The sequence below is a fragment of the Gekko japonicus genome, unplaced genomic scaffold (assembly GCF_001447785.1).
Source record: "Gekko japonicus isolate JY-2015 unplaced genomic scaffold, Gekko_japonicus_V1.1 scaffold401, whole genome shotgun sequence".
NCBI classification, from domain to species: domain Eukaryota; kingdom Metazoa; phylum Chordata; class Lepidosauria; order Squamata; family Gekkonidae; genus Gekko; species Gekko japonicus.
The window spans coordinates 812,869-832,920 of NW_015165841.1; the positions used below are offsets into that span (position 1 = coordinate 812,869).

Consider the following 20,052-nt stretch of genomic DNA (forward strand, 5'->3'; position numbering starts at 1 on the left):
ATCGATGGAGGCCCAGGTAGCAGCCACTGCCAAAGCGGCCTTTTACCACCTTCGGCTGGTGCGGCAGTTGGTCCCCTTTCTCAGCCGCGAAGACCTAGCCACAGTGATCCACGCGACGGTCACCTCAAGGCTAGACTACTGCAACGCTCTCTACATAGGGCTGCCTCTGTCGCTGAATGCGGCGGCCAGGCTGGTTGCTGGTGCCTCGAAATGGGATCACATCCAGCCTGTGCTCAAAGCGCTGCACTGGCTGCCTATAGCATACCGGATTCGCTTCAAAGTGCTGGTCGTTACCTTTAAAGCCACTAGGGCCAGGTCCTTCTCGGTGGCGGCTCCTATCTGGTGGAATGAGCTCCCGGAAGAGATCAGGGCCCTGCGGGACCTGATGCAGTTCCGTAGGGCCTGTAAGACGGAGCTCTTCCGCCGTTCCCAGGTATAAATTGTTTTAAATTGTGTCTTATTGTATTTTATTGCACTTTTGTGCCCTATGGTTGTAAGCCGCCCTGAGCCCGTACGCAGGGAGGGCGGGGTATAAATGGAATTAAATAAATAAATAAATATTTAGGCTCGGCTCCCACCCTCTGCTGCAGCAGTCCTTTAGTGTGCTCGGAGTGAAGCGGGCATGAGGACTGTGCTGCTGGCTTCGGGAGGCTTCAGCCTGAGAAACAGCAGCAGCGCAAATGGAATTAAATAAATAAATAAATATTTAGGCTCGGCTCCCACCCTCTGCTGCAGCAGTCCTTTAGTGTGCTCGGAGTGAAGCGGGCATGAGGACTGTGCTGCTGGCTTCGGGAGGCTTCAGCCTGAGAAACAGCAGCAGCGCAGCGGCAACGTGAACCTTGAGGTGGCAGCGGCAGCCTAGAGGAGGTCTGCGGCGGCGACGTGGGCTTGGCGGCGGTTCGGCAGCTTTTGGCAGTGCCGGGAGCTTGGTGGCGGCCGTGGGGAGTGCTCAATGGCAACGGCTGTGGCGGATACTAGGATGGGACAGATCAAGTTGTTTTTTAACCTGGAGGCTCCTTTGTTGTTCTGTCTGGTTAACCTAGTTCTGGTTTTAGGTGCTGCTGGTTGCCATGGGAAGAGCCAAGTACTTATTTGTGGCCACGGCATGGTGTTCTGGGCTGCTCACCGGGCCAAGAGGACACACATTGGTTCCCAGTTGGGCTGCAGTGAGCGGGCAGAGGTCGAGTGGCTTGGCCGAAGAGGCATGCACTGGCCTAGGCTTATGCCGATACTGTTTGAGGAGAGGCGTGGTCCTCCTCCTCACATGCTTGTGATACACCTTGGCGGTAATGACCCTGGGTCTGGTCAAAGGTAAAGCCCTAGTCATTCAGGCCAAGGCTGATTTGGCAGACATCGCAGACCGGTGGCCTGGGGTGCAGCTGGTCTTGTCTTCAATGTTGCCACGCCAGGTGTGGCATAGCATTGGAGACCTTAGGGGTTTGGACCAGGCAAGACGAAATGCTAACTGGCAGCTTTGAAATGCCATGGAGGGTGGCTTGGGCATCTTGTTGCACCCTGATATATGGGTCGAATTAACAGACATGTATAGGGGGGACGGGGTGCACCTCTCTAACAGGGGCAATGATATATTTCTAGCAGATTTGAGGTGAGGAGTGCTGTTGGCGCTGGATCGCTTGGTGGGGGCAAAGGCCTAAGCAGAGGCAGGTAGCGAGATCAGGAAGTGGAAAATGGTGAACACCTGGGCATGCTTATAAAGGAATTAAAGGGTCCTCCAAGAATGGCTTTCGGGCCTTTGCAGCTCAAGGCCGGGAAGGGGTGATCATCTTAGAACGATCTGGCCTGGCCTATCTTAGCAGGCCTTGCAGCTTCTGGGGTGGTGGGCCAGGGGTCTTCTAATGCCAAGCTGCTGGTCGAGAGCTACATTGGGTGGCTCGAGATTGGGGCAGGTGCACCGCCTGGAAGGAAATGAAGTTGGTCAAGTTTGACACCTGTCATATTCCTCAGTACATTTTAGCAGCCCCTCGCCAGTTGTTTGATTATATATAGTTAATAAAGTGGCTTTTGTTAAATCCATATTGCTGTCTGTCTCTTCATTCCGTCTGTGGTGGCAATGAGAAGCCAATGCTTTCTCATGGTAAACATTTGTAAAATGAGGGCAAACAGAGTTTTACCTGCAAGCTATGTGTTTCCAAACTCTGTAGCATATGTACAAAAAAGTAGAGTTACACAAAAGGGGATCTGCTCAGCATTAATACTGCCCATGCCCTATTAATCACCAACACTCCATTGTCAAAGTGGAGAAAATGTTACATGTTCATTAAGGAGTTATTCCCATGTGATCTTCATACTGCTCTCCAATGTGTCCTGACACTGTGTGCTATGCAGAAGCTTCTGTAGGACTGTGTTCTTAATCACTCTCAGGCAGGATCTAGCCTTGCTTGATTCTTTAACTTGGAGAGCCAGCATATTGGTTAGAATGTTGGACACACCTGTATTCTACTCCTAACTCAGCCAAAAAGCTCACTGGGTGACATTGGACCAATCATTCTCCCTCAGCCTAGCATGCCTCACAGGGTTGTTGTGAGGATAAAAATGAAGAGGGGAGAGCCATCTATGCTGCCTGACCTCCTCTAAGAAGGACAGGATGAAAATATGATAAGACTCAATCAGTATGACAACACTGAAGAACTGTGAAAACAAAACAATGCTATCCTCAAAATCTACATCTCAGCAAGCTCTGTCTTATTGCAGCTGTCAGTGTACTCTGAAGACTGGAACAATAAAATGTGGTGGATCGTAGAAGTGATCCAAAACCAAAAAAAGTGATCCAATGAAAGAAGAAATATGCCTTAAACCTTTTGCCTCCTCGACTTCTTTCATGTAACACAATGTCCCCCTGGGGGGTCTGAACTGCTGCTGGGCGCTCTCTGCAGCTCAACATTTTCCTTCTTTCCCATATCGTATAGTACATTCCTCCCTTCTAGCAAACTATCAGGTACCAAAGTATGCTAAAGCCTCAGATAACAGTCGTAATAAAACCCAGAATTTCAGCTCCATTCTTCATGATGCTTTATGATGTGTTACCAAAACATGGCACCGTTTCCATAGGAAGTTATTTGAACACATTATTGTTTTATAGTCTGTAGCTAATAAACTACCATAAAAACAATATCACTGCAACCACTCCAGACAATGGTTAGAATTTTTGCCCTGCTCCATTTTTTTCTTGCTTGCCCTAGTTTGCCACGGTGCCTGTTTCTTTTTGGTATGCTGATTTACAAAATAAGAAGTGGGGCAAAGGTTGATTTCCAAATATAGAAGCACCTTAATAAAATAAAGATGTGACAAACTCTACAAAAGGGGCGCTGAGTAGACAGGTTCAAAGACATTCTCACAACATTTTATCTGATCAAATTCCAATCAATCCTGCATTTGGCATCAATCCTTAAAAACAAAGCAAGAGATGAGGATGGATGCTTGAGCCACTTTATTTAATCAGTATATTTCCCTTCCTCCTTTTAAAATACTTTTATCCTTCTGATATTACCTCAGTTCTTTGTTTGAGTGCATGTAGGGGAAGAGGAAGGGACTTTTATGTCCATTCTCTTTAATGGCCAGATAAAGGCAGCTCAAGAGGGGGACAGGGGAAAAAAGGCTCACTAAAAAGTTCATAGGTTCATTTTTTTTAGCACTTTAGGTACCAAGGAAATCTGAATCCTGCCTGTTAAAAGACTGGAGAACTTGAGCCACCAACAAAATCCAGAGCTCTGTATCTCATTCTCTCACTATCCCATGAGATTTAGTGATACAAAAAGTACAGTGACTGTCACAATGCAAATTTCCTGCCTCCACTTCATCTCATTGCCTGCTGCTTCAGCCAGGGTGTGGGGTGACTTTTTAACACAATAATATCATCAGAATATAACAAGAACCCTTCTGGATCAGAAAAGTGATCCATCTAGCCCAGCATCCTGTCTCAGACAGTGGCCAAGCATTAGGACATGGACATCGAAGCTTTCCCCTAACATTGCCACCTAGTACTGATATTCATAGATTTGCTTTTGACTAAGGATGTTCCCTTTAATCATCACGGTCAGTAGCCTCCTTTTAAAGCCTGTGTTTGTGGCCATCACTACATTCCCTGGAAGTGAATTCCACATTTTAATCACACATCGTGTAAAGTCACATTGCACAGTCTGCATTACTAGGGGGAATATGAGGAAGAAGAGTGCTGGGCCTGTCTCTAGTTCCAGCATGACCTATGGAGATTAGACAGACAATTCAACTCAATGGAGATTAGACAGACAAATTCTGCTTGTAAGGGCTAATTCACATAACTTCTTTTTGGAATTATTTCCCATCCATGGAGTTTTGTTTCTTCAGCCTTGATGGAAAGTGCAGGTGGTAAATCAGGTATGTAAGTCTTCTATCAGGGGTTCAGATGCCTTGGGGAACTCTATTATCCCCACATTCAATCTAAGATGACAAGAAGAAGAAGAAGAGGAAGAGGAAGAAGAGGAAGAAGAGGAGGAGGAGGAGGAGGAGGGGGAGGAGGAGGAGGAGGAGGAGTTTGGAGTTATCACCTGCCCTTCACTACCCAAAGGAGTCTCAGAGCAGCTTTCCCTTCCCCTCCCCATAACAGACACCCTGTGAGGTAGGTGGGGCTGAGAGAGCTCTGACAGAAACTGTTCTTTTTCAAGAACAGCTGTGCCAGAACTACGGCTTGCCCAAGCTCATTCAGCAGGTGCAAGTGGAGGAGTGGGGAATCAAACCCGGTTCTCCCAGATTAGAGTCCACGCACTTAACCACTACACCAAACTGGCTCTCGAGGCACCACAGGTTACCCAAGACATTTTTATCCTAGAAGCACAAAATAGAAACAGAACCTCATAAGGTTAATAGAGCTGTAATAAATACATGAAGTATCTGGCACATGCTCTCCTCTTCCCTGTGTCCTGGTTAGGAGCAGAGAGAGGAAATACAGGACACCATGGCAAAATCCCAAGACTTTGGGGACTCTCTTGTACAACCTCTGTTGTACACAGAATACAGACATAATAAATGTGTTATATTGTTAATATGCAGTATGTAATGCTGATAAATTCATTAATAACCATTAATGGCAATTCACTTGACAGGCAAATAAGCTTGTTTGATTTGATAAATCACTGCCCTGAAGGTCAGTTGTAAGTAGGTGAATAAGTTGGACAATTTAAATAAGTGAATAGGTGTCCACTAGTGTTAGGCAAACAGGTTGGTGGCCTTCAGCCCTGTGGGGATCCAGGGTAATCTGCCCGTCTTCTGCTGTTGTCCTTTTCGTTGGATGCTGTAGCATGCAGGATTCCAATTTTGATCAAGGTAGACAAGAGAAGGATGGCTTAGTTCTCAGTGAAGTGGCAAATCTGTTTCTGAGATGAACCACTTCAGGCTGTCAGTGTAGGGATCACATGAGTCTACCCTTCACTTAAAAAACAAAACACTGCACAGGAAAATACCATGCCAGACGGAGGGCTAAATAATGATCCTTCTCCCTAACATTTAGTTTTCTGTGCACATGGAAGAACTAGTGCTTGCAGAACAATGCACCTGATTAAGTAAACTCTTCAATCAAGTTTTACGCTGGAATAAATTTTGTTAGTGCCAATCGACTCCTGTGCTGTTTTTCTTGCCAAGCCTATCCCTGCTGTCTTGCAGGTATACAAGGCTTCTTGGAAGAAGTAACATCCGTGCCCTCGGGACTTATTACAGTTCCACAGGGTTTGTAAGGCAGAGATGTTCCGCCAGGCGTTTAGTTGAGGACAGTGACAGTGTCCATCTGGCCCACACTCTCTCCCCTCCCCCCTGCAAGGAGGTAGCACAGTTGGAACTTTGATCGCCATCTGTTTTTTTAAAAAACTGCATTGCTACTATGGAATTTTATTGTGATTTTATTTGTTTTAATCTGTATGATACGAATTTGGTTTTGTTGTGCTCTGCCCTGAGCCCTACTGGGGAATGGGAGGTATAAAAATCGAATATCTCTCCTTATATAATTCTGTTTTGGTCATGGACTCCCCTGAACATTCCAACACGCTTCCAAATCAGTTGGCTCTATGATCTGTCATTCAGAGGGTCTCCCTATCCACTGCGTTGCCTGAGTCCTGCCTCCAACATTCTAAACAGTTTGCTGTTCCTCTCCCCCCCATAGCCAGTCAGAACACAGAGATCATTTGCATATGTGGCCTGACTGGCCTTTGCCTCTAACATTCTAAACAGTTTGCTGTTGCTGTTCTGAGGTAAAATGTGTTTTGAGGTAAAATACATTTCCCCTTAGTGCCTTTTGGGGGAAACCATTGTTGCCAATTTCCAGGTGAGGGCTGAAGACCACTCAGAATTACAACTGCTTTCCAGATGGCAGAGATCAGTTCCCCTGGAGAAAATGGTGGACTCTGTGTCCTGATATCCCGCTGAGATGGCCCCTGTATGACAGCCAATGTGACGTAGCAGTCAGGGCTTCAGAGCATGGTAGAGGCTGCAGGTGGGGGGGGGTGGAAAGCTGAAGAGTGAGGGGAAAATAAAGGTAGGTTGATGATTGGCTGGGAAGGAGATAGGTTTGCCAACTCCAGGTGGAAAATTCCTGGAGATTTGAGAGATGGAACCTGGAGAGGGTGGGGTTTGAGGAGGGGTGGGACCTCAGACAGGTACACTGCCATAGACTCCACCCTCCAAACCAGCCATTCCCTCTTTGGAAACCATTGTTGCCAATCTCCAGGTGAGGGCTGGAGATCACTTAAAATTACAAGTGTTCTTCAGGTAGCAGAGATCAGTTCCTCTGGACAAAATGGTGGACTCGGTGTCATTATACCCTGCTGAGGTCACCACAGCAAATTGACACTGAGTGCTCAAGGCCAGGGCACCTGCCCAGAGCCTCTTTCTAGAGTTCGTTGTATTTATTTCCACAACAGGCCTTATTCCTAGTAATAAATAAAGATGGAATGGATGACATGATTATGCAAGTTCCTAGCTATCAATAAAGAGCAAAATAACACTACCATTTCGCAAAATTCCATCTGCAAGCACACTATTCATTCTAGACCACCTATTAGCACCCATTTAACTCTAACTTGAATCCACATAATGGGGAAGTCTTCCTTTTCAGTATCTCTTCACTCAAGCCAAACCCAACTGTTAAGTAACCCTAGGGTAGCTACCACGACTGTGACTGTGCAGACACTGAGCTACCCTGGCAGCCAGTTGTGTGCAGGGCTGCTTGTGTGAAACCACTGATCTTTGCTATGTCAATGTAAATCTGGTAAAAGGGTCTGCAGAGGTGTGCTGAATAATGCATCTGTTCCCAAAAGCAGTAGCTGCCAATTTGTTAATTAAATCTGCCACTGCTACCACCAATACATCACAGAATGAAGATAGTTCTCAAGTCCCTTGACAGATGTCTGTACTTTACCTACAGCGGATGCTTGCTCAGGCCTATCGTCTCGTATAAAATAATCCTATTAACTTTTCTACTTTTTTATTTCTTTTACACTTGATTTTTTCCCTTGTCTTGCTATGTACCACAGTGCCCAAAGGCCAGGGTAGCTCAGTGTCTGCACAGTCACAGAGCCGTGCTCTGAGAAAGCATTTTTTTTTTGGGGGGGGGAGGTCAAATGGGCACTGAACATTTATTAAAGACACGATGAAGGATTCAGCCAAATCCCTCTGTCTCATCTGGAAAAATAGGCATGATGCTTGACGACTTCCCAGACATGATTATGGGACTGATTATGGGATGATTATGGTTTCAGAGCTTTCCAGGGCCTAAAAGTTCCCTGCCTTAGTAAGTGAATGAATAACTCAAAATACTTTTTTAGACATCTGATGAAAAACACCCCGAGTTAGCATTAGCAATCCTTCCCTTTATTTTCAACAGGGTGTTTTACATTCATGTTTTATATGCAAATAGGGCATAAAATGGGGGGAAATAAGGAAGGAATTTGCTACACAATGAGCCCACCCCGAAAGGACTGCAGAGTCCCCACCCAAAGCAGATACTCAGGGCTCTGCCAACATCTCTTGGAAATAAATCTCCACAATTTCTATTTTACAGTTGGGAGACTGGCAGACAGTTAGTAAGTAGCTAGCATCAACTTGCTGGAGTCTAAAACCCAAGTCTCCAAGATCCTCCATGTAATTCACTGTGTCTCACTCGCTCCCTGGCAACCTTGAAAACAATAATTTGTTAAGAAGGTAAGAAGGGACAAGCTTAATGGTCCGTCTAGTACAACATCCTATTTCACACAATGACAAAATAAATACTGCAGAAAGTCCCACAATAGGGGGCAAAACACCTCCACCTATTCTTAACCCCTCCTGCCAGCAATTGCTATTAAAAAGTGTTATTTCCTCCATACATGGAGGCTGGCTAACAGCCTTTGATGGACTTATCCTCCATGAATTTACCTACTCTCCTTTTAAAGACATCTAAGACAATACCTGTCAATACATTCTATGGAACTGAAGTCTTCAAGTTAATTATAAATTATATTCAAAAAGTTCTTTCATCAACCTTGAAAATCTTCTGCCCACCAACTTCACTGGGTGTCTGTGTTCTAACATTATGATTGTTGTTGTTCAGTCGCATAGTCGAGTCCGACTCTTTGCGACCCCATGGACCACATCATGCCAGGCCCTCCTATCTTCTGTCGTGCTCTGGAGTTTGGTTAATTTCATGTTTGTTGCCTCGATAACACTGTCTAACCATCTCATCCTTTGCTGTCCCCTTCTTCTTTGACCTTCAGTCTTTCCCAGCATCAGGGTCTTCTCCAGTGAGTGCTCCCTTCTCATTTGGTGGCCAAAGTATTTGAGCTTCAGCTGCAGTATCTGGCCTTCCAGGGAACAGTCAGGGTTGATTTCTTTTAGGATTGATTGATTTGATCTTCTTGCAGTCCAGGGGACTCTCAAGAGTCTTCTCCAACACCATAATTCAAAAGAATCTATTCTTTGGCACTCAGCCTTCCTTATAGTCCAGCTCTCGCAGCCATACATGACTACTGGGAATATCATTGCTTTGACCATACGGACTTTTGTTTATGATACATTATGATACAGGGAGATAAAAACCTTTCTATCAATTTTCTCTACATTATATATCATTTAACCAAGCTATTATGCTCCCTCCTAAATGTCCTTGGGACATTTTAATCACAGGATATCTCACTGCAGTGTTAAATGAAATTTCCACCCCAGCTTTCCTGGGAATCCTCTGCTCATGGAATAGGGTCTCCAACAAAGCCTACTTGGGGCCTGCCCAGAATTATAGCTCCAGTCCACTTATTATAAACTGGCTCAACTTTATACTCTACAAGTGCCTTTCAAAGGAAAAAAGTACACTCTTACTTGCAAGTTAGCCCCACTGAACCCAGTGAGACATTGCTAACAAAAATGCTCAGGACAAATTATTCTCATACAAATGAAAGAAATCTCATTTAAAATTACATAAAAGTCAAGAGAGGAATGTGGCACCTGAAATGTCATTAAAATAATTCAATAGATTAGGGGCTTTTTCATATAAAACAACAGGGATTTGTTTTAATTCAGTTTATGTCATATACATTCCCTTTTTCTCTTCTACATTAAAAGTTTCCATATATTACACAAAAAGTATAAGAGAGGCTCAAATGTGCTTCCTAAGGCATATCTACAAATTTGACAGTTTGATTCAACTGTCATGGCTTCTCTCAAGGAATCGCGAAGCAGTTTAAAGAAGCACTGAGAATTCCATTTCAAATTCCAAGCCCTTCATGACAGAACTACAATGAGTAGGGAGAAGAGAAACAGTATTAAACCAGTTAAAAGTCCTCAGTGCAGATTAACCCTAGATGTCACATGGGGACAATGCAGTAAAGTGCAGCGATCATCAGTGCTTTACCTGATACAATTCTATCCGCTGTTCAGATACTCGAGCCTTTGGATTCTGCAAGCGAAAGACTCTAAACTCTGCCTTCACGAGGTTGGAAGCATTTTTCTCCATTGCTGAGACGTCAAATCTCACTCGTCTAAAATAGGCGCTGGGTTGCGGTGATTTTTGTGGAATCTTGTCTGCAAGAAGGTAGAATAATGGTTTAAAATTGTAGATATATTTATCTCTCTTTCACTAGACTGCAGCACAAGAGAGCCTCCAGAAACTGTGACGGAAATGTCTGATGGATGATGCAGCTTCCAGCATCCAATTTTGGTATCATTAACAATTTAGCCACATAAACAAACACATGTGTTTGATTACAGAAACAGCAGATTAATAGTGATCAGCAAATCATTTCCAACTTTCTGTCAGGGGCATGCATTTAACCTTATTCTTTGAAAGCAATGGTGGAAAATCCTGGATGATTATAAATTGGAATAAACTCATGACAGCTGATGTTTCACAAATGACTTCAGACTTATAAACACTTAATCACACTTGCCAAGAATATAGGAATTAATGGCAAGACATTTGCCCTGTGTTGCTGGAATAAAAATATCTAAACCCTTGACAATGTGTTTTGCGTTTTAAGTATTTCGAATGTCACGAGTCTTTACTTGAATAAGGGAATATTAAGGGCCAAACTAGATTTACAAGCAGATGTGTGTAACATTACCCTGCTGGAGTGTTTTAAATGGGAAAATCCACCTGTGAGGAGATGACCAAGATCAGACAGGTGGTGGTCAGGGGGAGTTCTTAACTCTTTCCCTGCTCAACATTTCCCAGTGACTTTCCTCCTTTTCACTGCAGTGTTCCACAAATATACACTGGGCCCTCAACTGGCAGAAAAGATAATCTTTTAGCTTTTCTCCAAACAATTTTCCTGACCTAAAATGTTCCTCAGAAGTGCTCTGAGGCCTGTTGGGGAAACCACACAGTTGTGGGTTTCCCCAGTGGTCCAAAGGATGCACTCCTGGGCTGCTTCACTTCAGGAACATACTGAAGCCGAAGGCTGAAGCCACTTCTCTACACACACCACAGACAAGTTGAACAGGGCCCTTCACACATGCCAGTTGAAGAAAACTGGCAAGTAATGTGTACGGTTAGACAGGACATGTCTATTTTTCTCTTTTACACCAGTGCTGCTAATTGTACTTGACTGGTAACAGACACATGTAATTTGTCAAGGAGAGGTAGTCATCTATCATGCCCTCTGTTTATTTATTTGTTTGTCTGCTTGTTTAAAGATCTAGCACCCCCTTCCAAAGGTCATGGCTGTTCAGTATGGTAATAATAATGGCTGTTTAGTATGGTAATAATTTCATTTCACAATTAGTTACCGTCTTTCCATTTTAAGCTCAGTTGCTTCAGCAGAAGATACTGACGGGGAGGGGGGAGCCAAATAAACAGAACAAAGCTGAGCTTTTAACTACTCAAACTCTGCATGTGAAAACATACAGCCCCCAAATTCACTAAGTATGACTGATTAGATCAGCCAAATGGGTTGCTAATTCATCAAAGTCAAGGTGCACCATGCCATTCGACACCAGGGGACATTTCACGTACAATACTTTTCAGATTGCGTTGGTCAACTAAAGATGACTGGCACTGAACATTCTGAAGGGAATCTGCAATGGCAGTAGCGGAAGTGAATACAGATTTCATTGCTATTTACTTCTGCCTCTGCCATTGTAGAATGTTCTGCACAATCAAGTCAACTTTGGTGCAAGCCAAGTTTCATCTGTTCTCCTTTTATCTTTCATCCCACTTCACCACAGAGATGATAATCTGGTAGGTACACAAAGAAAGGTCTTTTTGGCAGCAGCCCCATGATTATGGAACCACCTCCCACTGGGAGGTGGGCCTAGCTCCCACACTTTTGATCTTCAGGAGGCAGTAGAACACAGTTTTATTTAGGACAACATTTGATTAATTTAGTTTTTATTTGATGGCAGACCTAAGTGAGATTTTAAATGGTGGTCTTTTACGTGCTTTTTATCATTGATGTTTTTTCTACATTGCAAGCCTCCTTGAATTCCAAAAGGTAGAAAAGTGGCTAACAAATGTTTTAATTAATTAATTAATTAATTAAAGGTTCACTGCAAACCTTGGGAGGTAAGGTGTGTGTGTGTGTGCAAATCTGTGCACAGCTGATAATTGATTTAAAGGAACCTGTGCAACCAAAACCAGCTGAAGTCCTTTTTAAACCCATGATCTGATACTCTCAAGCAGCACCATATTACATGTACTCAGTAAGACCAGATTTAAATCTTGAGCCAAATGCTTTTCTGTGGGAGTACGTGAGCAGCAAGATATTAGTATTTATGGGGATTGCTCAATCGGTCTGCTCATTGTGTCATATTGGTTACATATTTTATATAAAATAATAATATTTATTGCATTAGCAAGAAAGCCATAGCAAGTTACATATTTTATATTATTATATACTTCCTGCGCATAACTCTGCCATACGATAATAAATAAATAAATAACGTGAACAGTCCAAAAGAGCAAGAGACCATTAGCACCTTAAAGACTAACAAAATATGTGGCAGGGTATGAGCTTTTGTGAGTCACTGCTCACATTACCGGGCTAGATTCACATATGGGATCTTCACAATGTCATGTTTGATGTTGTCATGTAATAGCTGCTGAAATGCTCCATCCACAGCCTTTATTCACTACAAAGCATTGAGCGAGGGAGGGAGGTTGGACTAGATAGCCTGGTATGGCCCCTTCCAACTTCATGATGTAAGCAAGTTGTAAACCGCCCTGAGCCCCGCGTAAGCAGGGAAGGGTAGTCAAGAAATTGAACAAAATAAATAAATCATAAATAAATAAATGATTCTAATCTACTCTGACTGGCAGCAGCTCTCCAAGGTTCTCAGGCAAATAAGTTTTTTTCTCCAACAGTTGCTACCTAAGATCTGTTAACAGAAGATGCTGGGCACTGAATCTGGGACCTCCTGCATCCAGAGCACGGGCTCAACTACAGAGCTGTGGCTTCTTCAAACTGCCCCAGTTGCTTTTTAAAGTTAAAAAAACCAGGATATGCAATCATGAATCTCACACATAATGTACAGTTTAACCTTCTCTCTCCTCCACTACTGGCATCCAGATGGTAAGCATCGTAGGACAGAGACCTCTTTTTTTGTTTTGTTTATGATACACTATAAAGACCCAAAAATGTTCATGGTGCTATATAAGCAGTAACAATAATACAACTGATGATGATGGAGTATCTTAGACTTTTCTGATAACAGCATTCTGATCTTGATATGAAGGAGCCCTAAAGCGAGTCTGGTCCATTTCAACTGCATGTCTAGATTCCTTGCTAGAGAGGAGAAGCACCAAATATTCTTTGACAGACCACCCTAAATGACTGGAACTAACTCAATATGTTTCCTGTTACTGGGGAAACAAACAGCTTTTCTTATTTGTACAGACCATCTGGGATGCTTTCAGTATTTTGCTGTCTTTCACACATGAACATACACACCGATGCAGGAAAAACAGAGAGAGCTCCAATCTAATCTTGCCAACAAAAGTGGGTAATAAATACTCTGAAGATTTATTTTTATTTCCTGTTGTGTTTGGAGGGACCCCCCCCTTCCCCAGCAAGTCTCCTTTCCAAGTACTTTGCCCATCCTTAATTACAGCAGCCACAAGCCACGGAGGTCCTATTGCTTTTCACTTCTCTCTTATGACCACATGCATGAGCCATGTACTAGGCTTTGATGCAGTAGATGCAAATATTTATAAGAGTCACTTGATTGTGATTAAAAGTGGTTGCAATGCTCTCTTTACTCTGGCTGGCTTCCCTAGACCTCTGCCTAGTAGGACTGTTTAAGTTTCTGCTGATAACAAAAACGGATTATGAAAAAGAAAAGAAAAGAAAGAAACCCCAAATGAGCAGAAGCTAGACACTCTGGTACAAGGTGAAATAATTTCTTCCCCTGCTCTGTTTACAGTTTACTCCCTGATCTACATATGGGCTTCAGTCCAGAACAGTCTCCTCCTTAAGTAACAATGAAATGTGATAACTGACATTGTTTGCATGGAAAGCAAATCCAAAGGGAGAGGTCATTATGCATCACCGCAAGTCTTTCCGGCAGGATCTTCTCCTTGCTGTCAGACTCACAAGGGTCACAGACCTTCTCCACCCTTTCAAGGGAGACCTTCTCCAAGAAATGAAAAGTGTGTGTAGCACAGCTGGATTCCCAAAACTAACTGCTAATTAACACTGTTCCTTTTGTGTCCCTGATGTGAAGGGATAACTCAGGATAAGGCGAGGCTTAATGCAAATAAGTGCACGAAAACGCATATTGGGCCATTCTGCCCCCCCCCCCCAATCCTCACATACACAATCAGGCTCAAACCAAACATTATGTGCTGATCCATGTAACATGCCCCAGATGCTCTTTTTAAACAGGGGAAAAAACTTCCAGGAGGGTGTTCAAGACTGAAAAAGTGGCAAGACGCAGGCTTTAAACATTTCTCTTCCTTCCCTACTCCAAACTGCACTCCAAGCAGCTTCCCTTTTCATAGAATTTCAAAGGTAATGAAACACATGAACAGAAAAAGTATTTAGTAGGACTCATTTGGAATAAGGAAAAGGTGATCAAAGAAAGATGGGAGAGGGAAATCACTCCCTCTCCCATCATGTCTCCAGTACTGCTCATGACTCTGGAAAAGGCTTTTCCTGTCTATAAGGACTACCTCTACCTGCAATTTAATTTGGTCCTAATGGGTTCTGCATTGCACATACTACTCAGAAAAGAGATCTTGAGGTTTTGGTGTATCATATATTCTGATAGTGAGCCCAGACCAACCTTGGATACTTATATCTGGAGATCAGGACCAAGGGGAGAGGTGTTTTTTTTTTCAAACCGGGGGGGGGGGCAGGTTTGCAGAAAAATCTGAAACCTTAAAAATGGGGCAATGAGTTTAAAAAAAAAACTTTTAAAAGGAGCCATTGTATGTGCTTGTACACACAATGCTCCTCCACTGGCCTGGCAGTGTCTGCCCTCCAACGCGTGTGCAGTTCAGCCAGTATCTGGGAAATTTGGAGCACCAGTGTGCCTTCTTCCATGGCTGGCAAAACGTCCCAATTGCTGGCTCAGCCAGTGCACAGCTCCCCACCACCACCGCCAACACAGCCAAGGTGGTGGGCAGGGTGAGGAGACAGGCGCACAGGGCTCTTATACCTGCTGCCTGGGATCCTGCAGCAGGAGGGGACAGTGCTGGTGAGGAAGTGGCCTTGGGCCTTCCCCAGTAGGATGCAGGCCTAAGAAAAGAGGGCAGCCCACGCAGACCCTTCAATGGCCACTCAAAGAGGTCTGATAGAGAGTGAGCCCAACAGAGGCAGGGGCCTTGGGACCACTTTAATCAGCCCCTTGGCTAAGCCGATCTGTATGGGGGTGCATCTGGGTTGAAAAGATGGCCAGGGACTACATGAGAGGGAGAGCAGCGGGATTGCCAGCAGGTGGGATTCAAGTGATGAGGGGGGAGAGAGATAGTAATGGGATGTCAGAAGAAGAGAAAGATTTATAGGGGTGGGGGAGGAGAAAAAGAGGAATGACAGTAGGCGTGATGGAGAAATAGAAAGACACAAGTAAGAGAGAGAGAGAGAGAGAGAGAGAGAGAGAGAGAGAGAGATAAAGTAAGAGGAGTGGGAGAAGAGAGAAAGACTGAGAGAATGGATGGTGGGAGAAGGGAATAATCCAAGGTACAGGAATGGGATGGCTGCTCCCGCAAATTCCTTGTGTGTTCCCACTTGTAATTCTCTGAAGAGGTTAACTCAATCTACAGAAACGGTGAAAAAAGCCATCTCCGTGCTAAGAACTATATGAAAGCATGGCTGGCTCCACAATGAGGCACATTGAGGAGGTGGCCTAGGTAACAGATTTTGTGAGCAGCAGACTCTACCTTGTCCTCACCCCCAGGACCTGGAGCAACCAACACTCCTTCTCTCCTGCAAGCTATATATGCCCAACATGACTTCCTGAACTCTCACAAGACTTTGTTAAAAAAACAAGAACAAACCTGAGAATGTTATGGATTATCACAGGCCAGGAAGAGACCTTAGAGAGTCTGGGGTGTGCCCATATATTTAGGGCAAAATTCTAAGCAGATCTGCCCATTTTATTCAATGATTCTTACTCCTTGGAAAGTGTTCTTAGGATTGCAGCCTTAGTCAAAAGTGTCCACTTTTAAAAAATCATCATCACACTGAATCGCCACAAATATTCAGTGTCTTTGACGATCATGCTTTCTTTGTACCACCTCTTCTGCATCCTTACAAATACTCATTTGGTTTGGACACTGCTACTACTTGCTACCGTCAAGAGTCTTGTTGATTAGTGGCTTCCAGTTTGAATTCTACTTTTTAATCTCTCAAGCAATTTTACTTTAAAGCTTTTAACAAATCCAATTGCCTTGCACCTTTGAGTAGGCATAAAAGTAAAGGTAAAGGTTCCCTTGCTCAAAAGCCAGTCGAATCCGACTCTAGGGTTGCAGTGCTCATCTCTGTTTCAAAGCCGAAGAGCCAGCGCTGTCCAAAGACGTTTCCGTGGTCATGTGGCCGGCATGTTCATAACTAAAAAACTGCAGACACACACAGACACACAAACCAGTGTGACTGAACAGGGTCTGAACAGTGCAGCTGTATCTGATAATAACAACTACAGAAGACCCTCGCCACTCCCAGAATCACCATGACTGGTAAAATCTACAAACACTGGAAGACAGGGATCTGCTGGTTCCCACTAGCAAAGCCACCAAAATTTCTGAACAATCCAATGATGCAATGGTTATTATTAGGGATGGGCATTTTCCAAATTTTGCCCCGGACCGAACCGAACCAAATTGACCCCATTCCTGGACCTGTTCTCGAACTTAACCTGTTCGCAGACCAGTTCGGATGCAGAAAAGACCCTTGGGGGGTCACAGGGCCCACATTCTCAGCATAATTCCAGTTCACTCTCCTTGGCATACCCACCAAGTTTGGTCCCTTTTGGATTTTTTTTGGGGGGGGCTGAGCTACAGGTCCCCAAAGAGACAATGCTTTTCAATGAGACATCCCCCCCTGCCAGTTCGGGAGTGACCAAAACTGACCTGGGTGAGCTAGAGGCCTCCAACATGCACAGCCCATCCCTGGGGTGGCCCTCCACGTGCCTCACAAGTCATGTGCCTGTTGGGTCTGGGGGGGTATGAACAGCAGGAAACTACTTCTGGAGGACTTGTCCAGTGATGGTTTCAGACAGTCCAGAACAGAACTGGTTCAGCTACAGGTACCCAACTCCCAGAGGACCTCCCCGGGGACCACCCACATAGTTGCGGGTGCCTCTGTCTTCCTGAGGCCAACCATCCGGCCCTTTGTACATGAGGACTGGTTGGGGCCCAGCCTCCCACCCCGCCCAGGAAGGTGACAGAGATGGCAGGTGCTCTTTCCCTGGGCCCATTTACTGATACATGGTGGGCAGCATGCACCGGCTCATGGTCCTCTGGGAGGGAATGGTGTACCATGAGGCCACACAATGTAGTAGCCCCCGAAAGCCCACATCCTCCACCAGAGAGAAAGGCTGGCCGTCCAGAGCTATCATTCATCCGATGTGCTGAGTGATTGCTTTGTGAGCACTGGCCCTCATCCTCTTTCCAGGCAACGAGTATGATTTCTTGAAGGGTGGTTTGCCTGGAGGAACCCATGGGGGAGGCCAGAGACCCCACCATGGTGCCCCACCTGTCCTGGCCTCCCTCTCCCCATTGACTTGGAGTCTGCCCCCCATTCCCAGCAGCAGGCTCAAGGGGTCCACCCTCCGGTAGAGTCAAATTGGGGTGCGATTGACGCAAGTGCCTCTGTAGAATGCTAGTGGTTAAGTGATTCAGATCTCTCCCCCAATGAACATGTACCCTGCACACCTGGCACTCCACCACACAGGGATTACTGGGTGGGATGCGGAAGTACTTCCATGCAGAAGACTGCAGCCGTGCCCCCACGCCAATCAGCGGGGCGCTTTTCAGACATAACCTTTTCCTGGACTTAGACCCTGGACTGAATGGGGGGGGGGCGTACTGATGGTTGAAGGACAGGCGGGCAATCATGACTGGGAATCCCCGGGCACGGAACAGGATGACACGCTTCAGCCATCGTCACCATTGCCACTAGTGACAGCAGTCTCCTCCCTCTTATGTGTACTTTGCCCCCGCGGCCCACCTGGAACCAGGGGGGCTCTCGTCCGGTGACCAAGACCAGCCCTGTGGACACTGCAGGGGAACCTGATGTGGAGGCCGCTGATGAAGAGCCTGAGCAGGAGGGCACCGGTGTGGGAGAACGCGGTCGTATCCCACCACCTGTGGTCAGTGTGCCCTGTCTTCCCATTTGCCCACACCTGAGACCATAATCCCTTCGCCCCCCCCATGTCCCCACATGTAAGACCCAGGTAGTGGGGGTGAAAGAGTGGTCACTCGAGTTGCACAACACTGCAAGTGTCAGTGGGTTCAGAGCCTAGTTAGCAGAGGAGGGGGGCCGAAGGCAGAGACTCAACCCACGCAGGGAGAAGGGTTTCTTTATTTTGGCAAGGCCAGTGAAGGCAAGCCCCACAGTCGGTGTCAAGGACAGTTACCCCCCCAAAAAAAAATCCTTCAAGAGTGAGGTGCCCACTTGCCATGGGAGACAAGGAACTGCCAAGTCTGAGACTGCAGTGACCCAAGCAAAAGAGGGGGGCACTCTTTCAAAGAAGAAACCGCGAGCCTCGCAGTCAGTGCCAAGGGCAGTCTGCAAACCTCCCCCAGGAAATGGTTAGAGAGTGGGATACCCACTTTCCAGGCCAGAGAGAGAACTCTGAGGTGAGGGACTTCAGCAACCCAGGAAGACGGGGTGCGGAAAGAGGAAAAGACCCACAGTCGGAGCCCAGGGATCTTTGCCAGTGCCAGCTCCCCACCCCAAAAGGTGGTTTGAGACTTGGTCACCAAGGGGAGAAGGAACTCTGAGGTGAGGGACTTCAGCAACCCAGGGAGACAGGGTGCAGAAAGAAGAAAAGACCCACAGCCAGTGCTAAGGGCAGTCATCAATTTCCCCAAGAGTGGTTGGATGGTTGGTTGCCAACTGGCCAGGGGAGAGAGGGTGTCGCTTTGGGATGAGCAGAAAAGTCAAACCCCACCGCCAGCAGGCAGAGAAAACAGCTGCTTGCAGAACCCACAGAAGGGGTGAGGTCACTTCTGCTGCTTGACTTGCTAAGGAAACAGGCAACCCCGGAGTCAAACCAAAAACGCGTTGTGAAAGCAAAAGAATTCAAGCCGTTTACCACCCCTGCAGGGAAGAGAGAAAAGGCAGGCGGTGACCAGGCATTGCAGCGGAGAAACGCAGAATGGGGGGGAACGGCGAGAAAAGGGAAGCGGAGGATGTTTTTCGTCTGGTGATTGGTATCATCGCCAGGAAATCCAGCTGGTTTCTCCACCCACCCAGTGACCCGAGTAAATTTTCCCCTCACCCCAGGCCCACCATGAGATTTTTTCCCGCACACAAAAGGAGCACTGCACGGAAAGAGACCACGATGCAAAACAAAGGATGCTCACGCACCGCCTGGGAATATATATACACACACAAACCATTCTGAGGGAGAAGGATGGATGTTTCTGATTGGAAATTAGAGATGCCTGTCAGCCTTGGGTGCCTGTCACTGGTCTATCGATGGCCAAAAAACCCACCTCGCGAAACGGTGGGGGTGGGGTTTCTCTGGTGAAAGTACCTGAACGCTTCCGAGCTGAGCGCAAAAAGATCGGGCGCTCGAGCTTCCGGACACGAGACCTTCGAGCCAGTCCATCCGAGCCCCCCAAAAGGCAATGTTTGACCCAGATTTTGGTTCAGGGGTCGTGTCTGTGCCAATCCCTAGTTATTATAGTAGCAGAAGTAAAAACAGCCTTGACCTGCGATAGCCCATCAGATCTTGGAAGCTAAGCAGGGTCGGTCCTGGCTAGCCGTTGGATGGGAAACCACCAAGGAATACAGGGCTTGACATGGAGGCAGGCAATGGCAAGCCACCTCTGAATGACTCTTGCCTTGAAAACCCATAAGTCAGCTGTGATTTGATGGCACTTTCCACCACCACCAGAAGATCAGACTGCAGACCATGAATGTGAAATCATAAGTCATG

General features: G+C 45.8%; 1 protein-coding gene across 1 annotated transcript in view; it reads right to left on the reverse strand.

Annotated features, from left to right (window-relative positions):
- The window catches only part of TGFB2 (transforming growth factor beta 2), a 121,477-nt gene that overhangs the window by 26,769 nt on the left and 74,656 nt on the right, over positions 1–20,052 (reverse strand). The window contains exon 2 of the mRNA XM_015410999.1: positions 9,866–10,035. Coding sequence (XP_015266485.1) covers positions 9,866–10,035 — 170 coding nt within the window. The remainder of the gene's footprint in view (positions 1–9,865; positions 10,036–20,052) is intronic.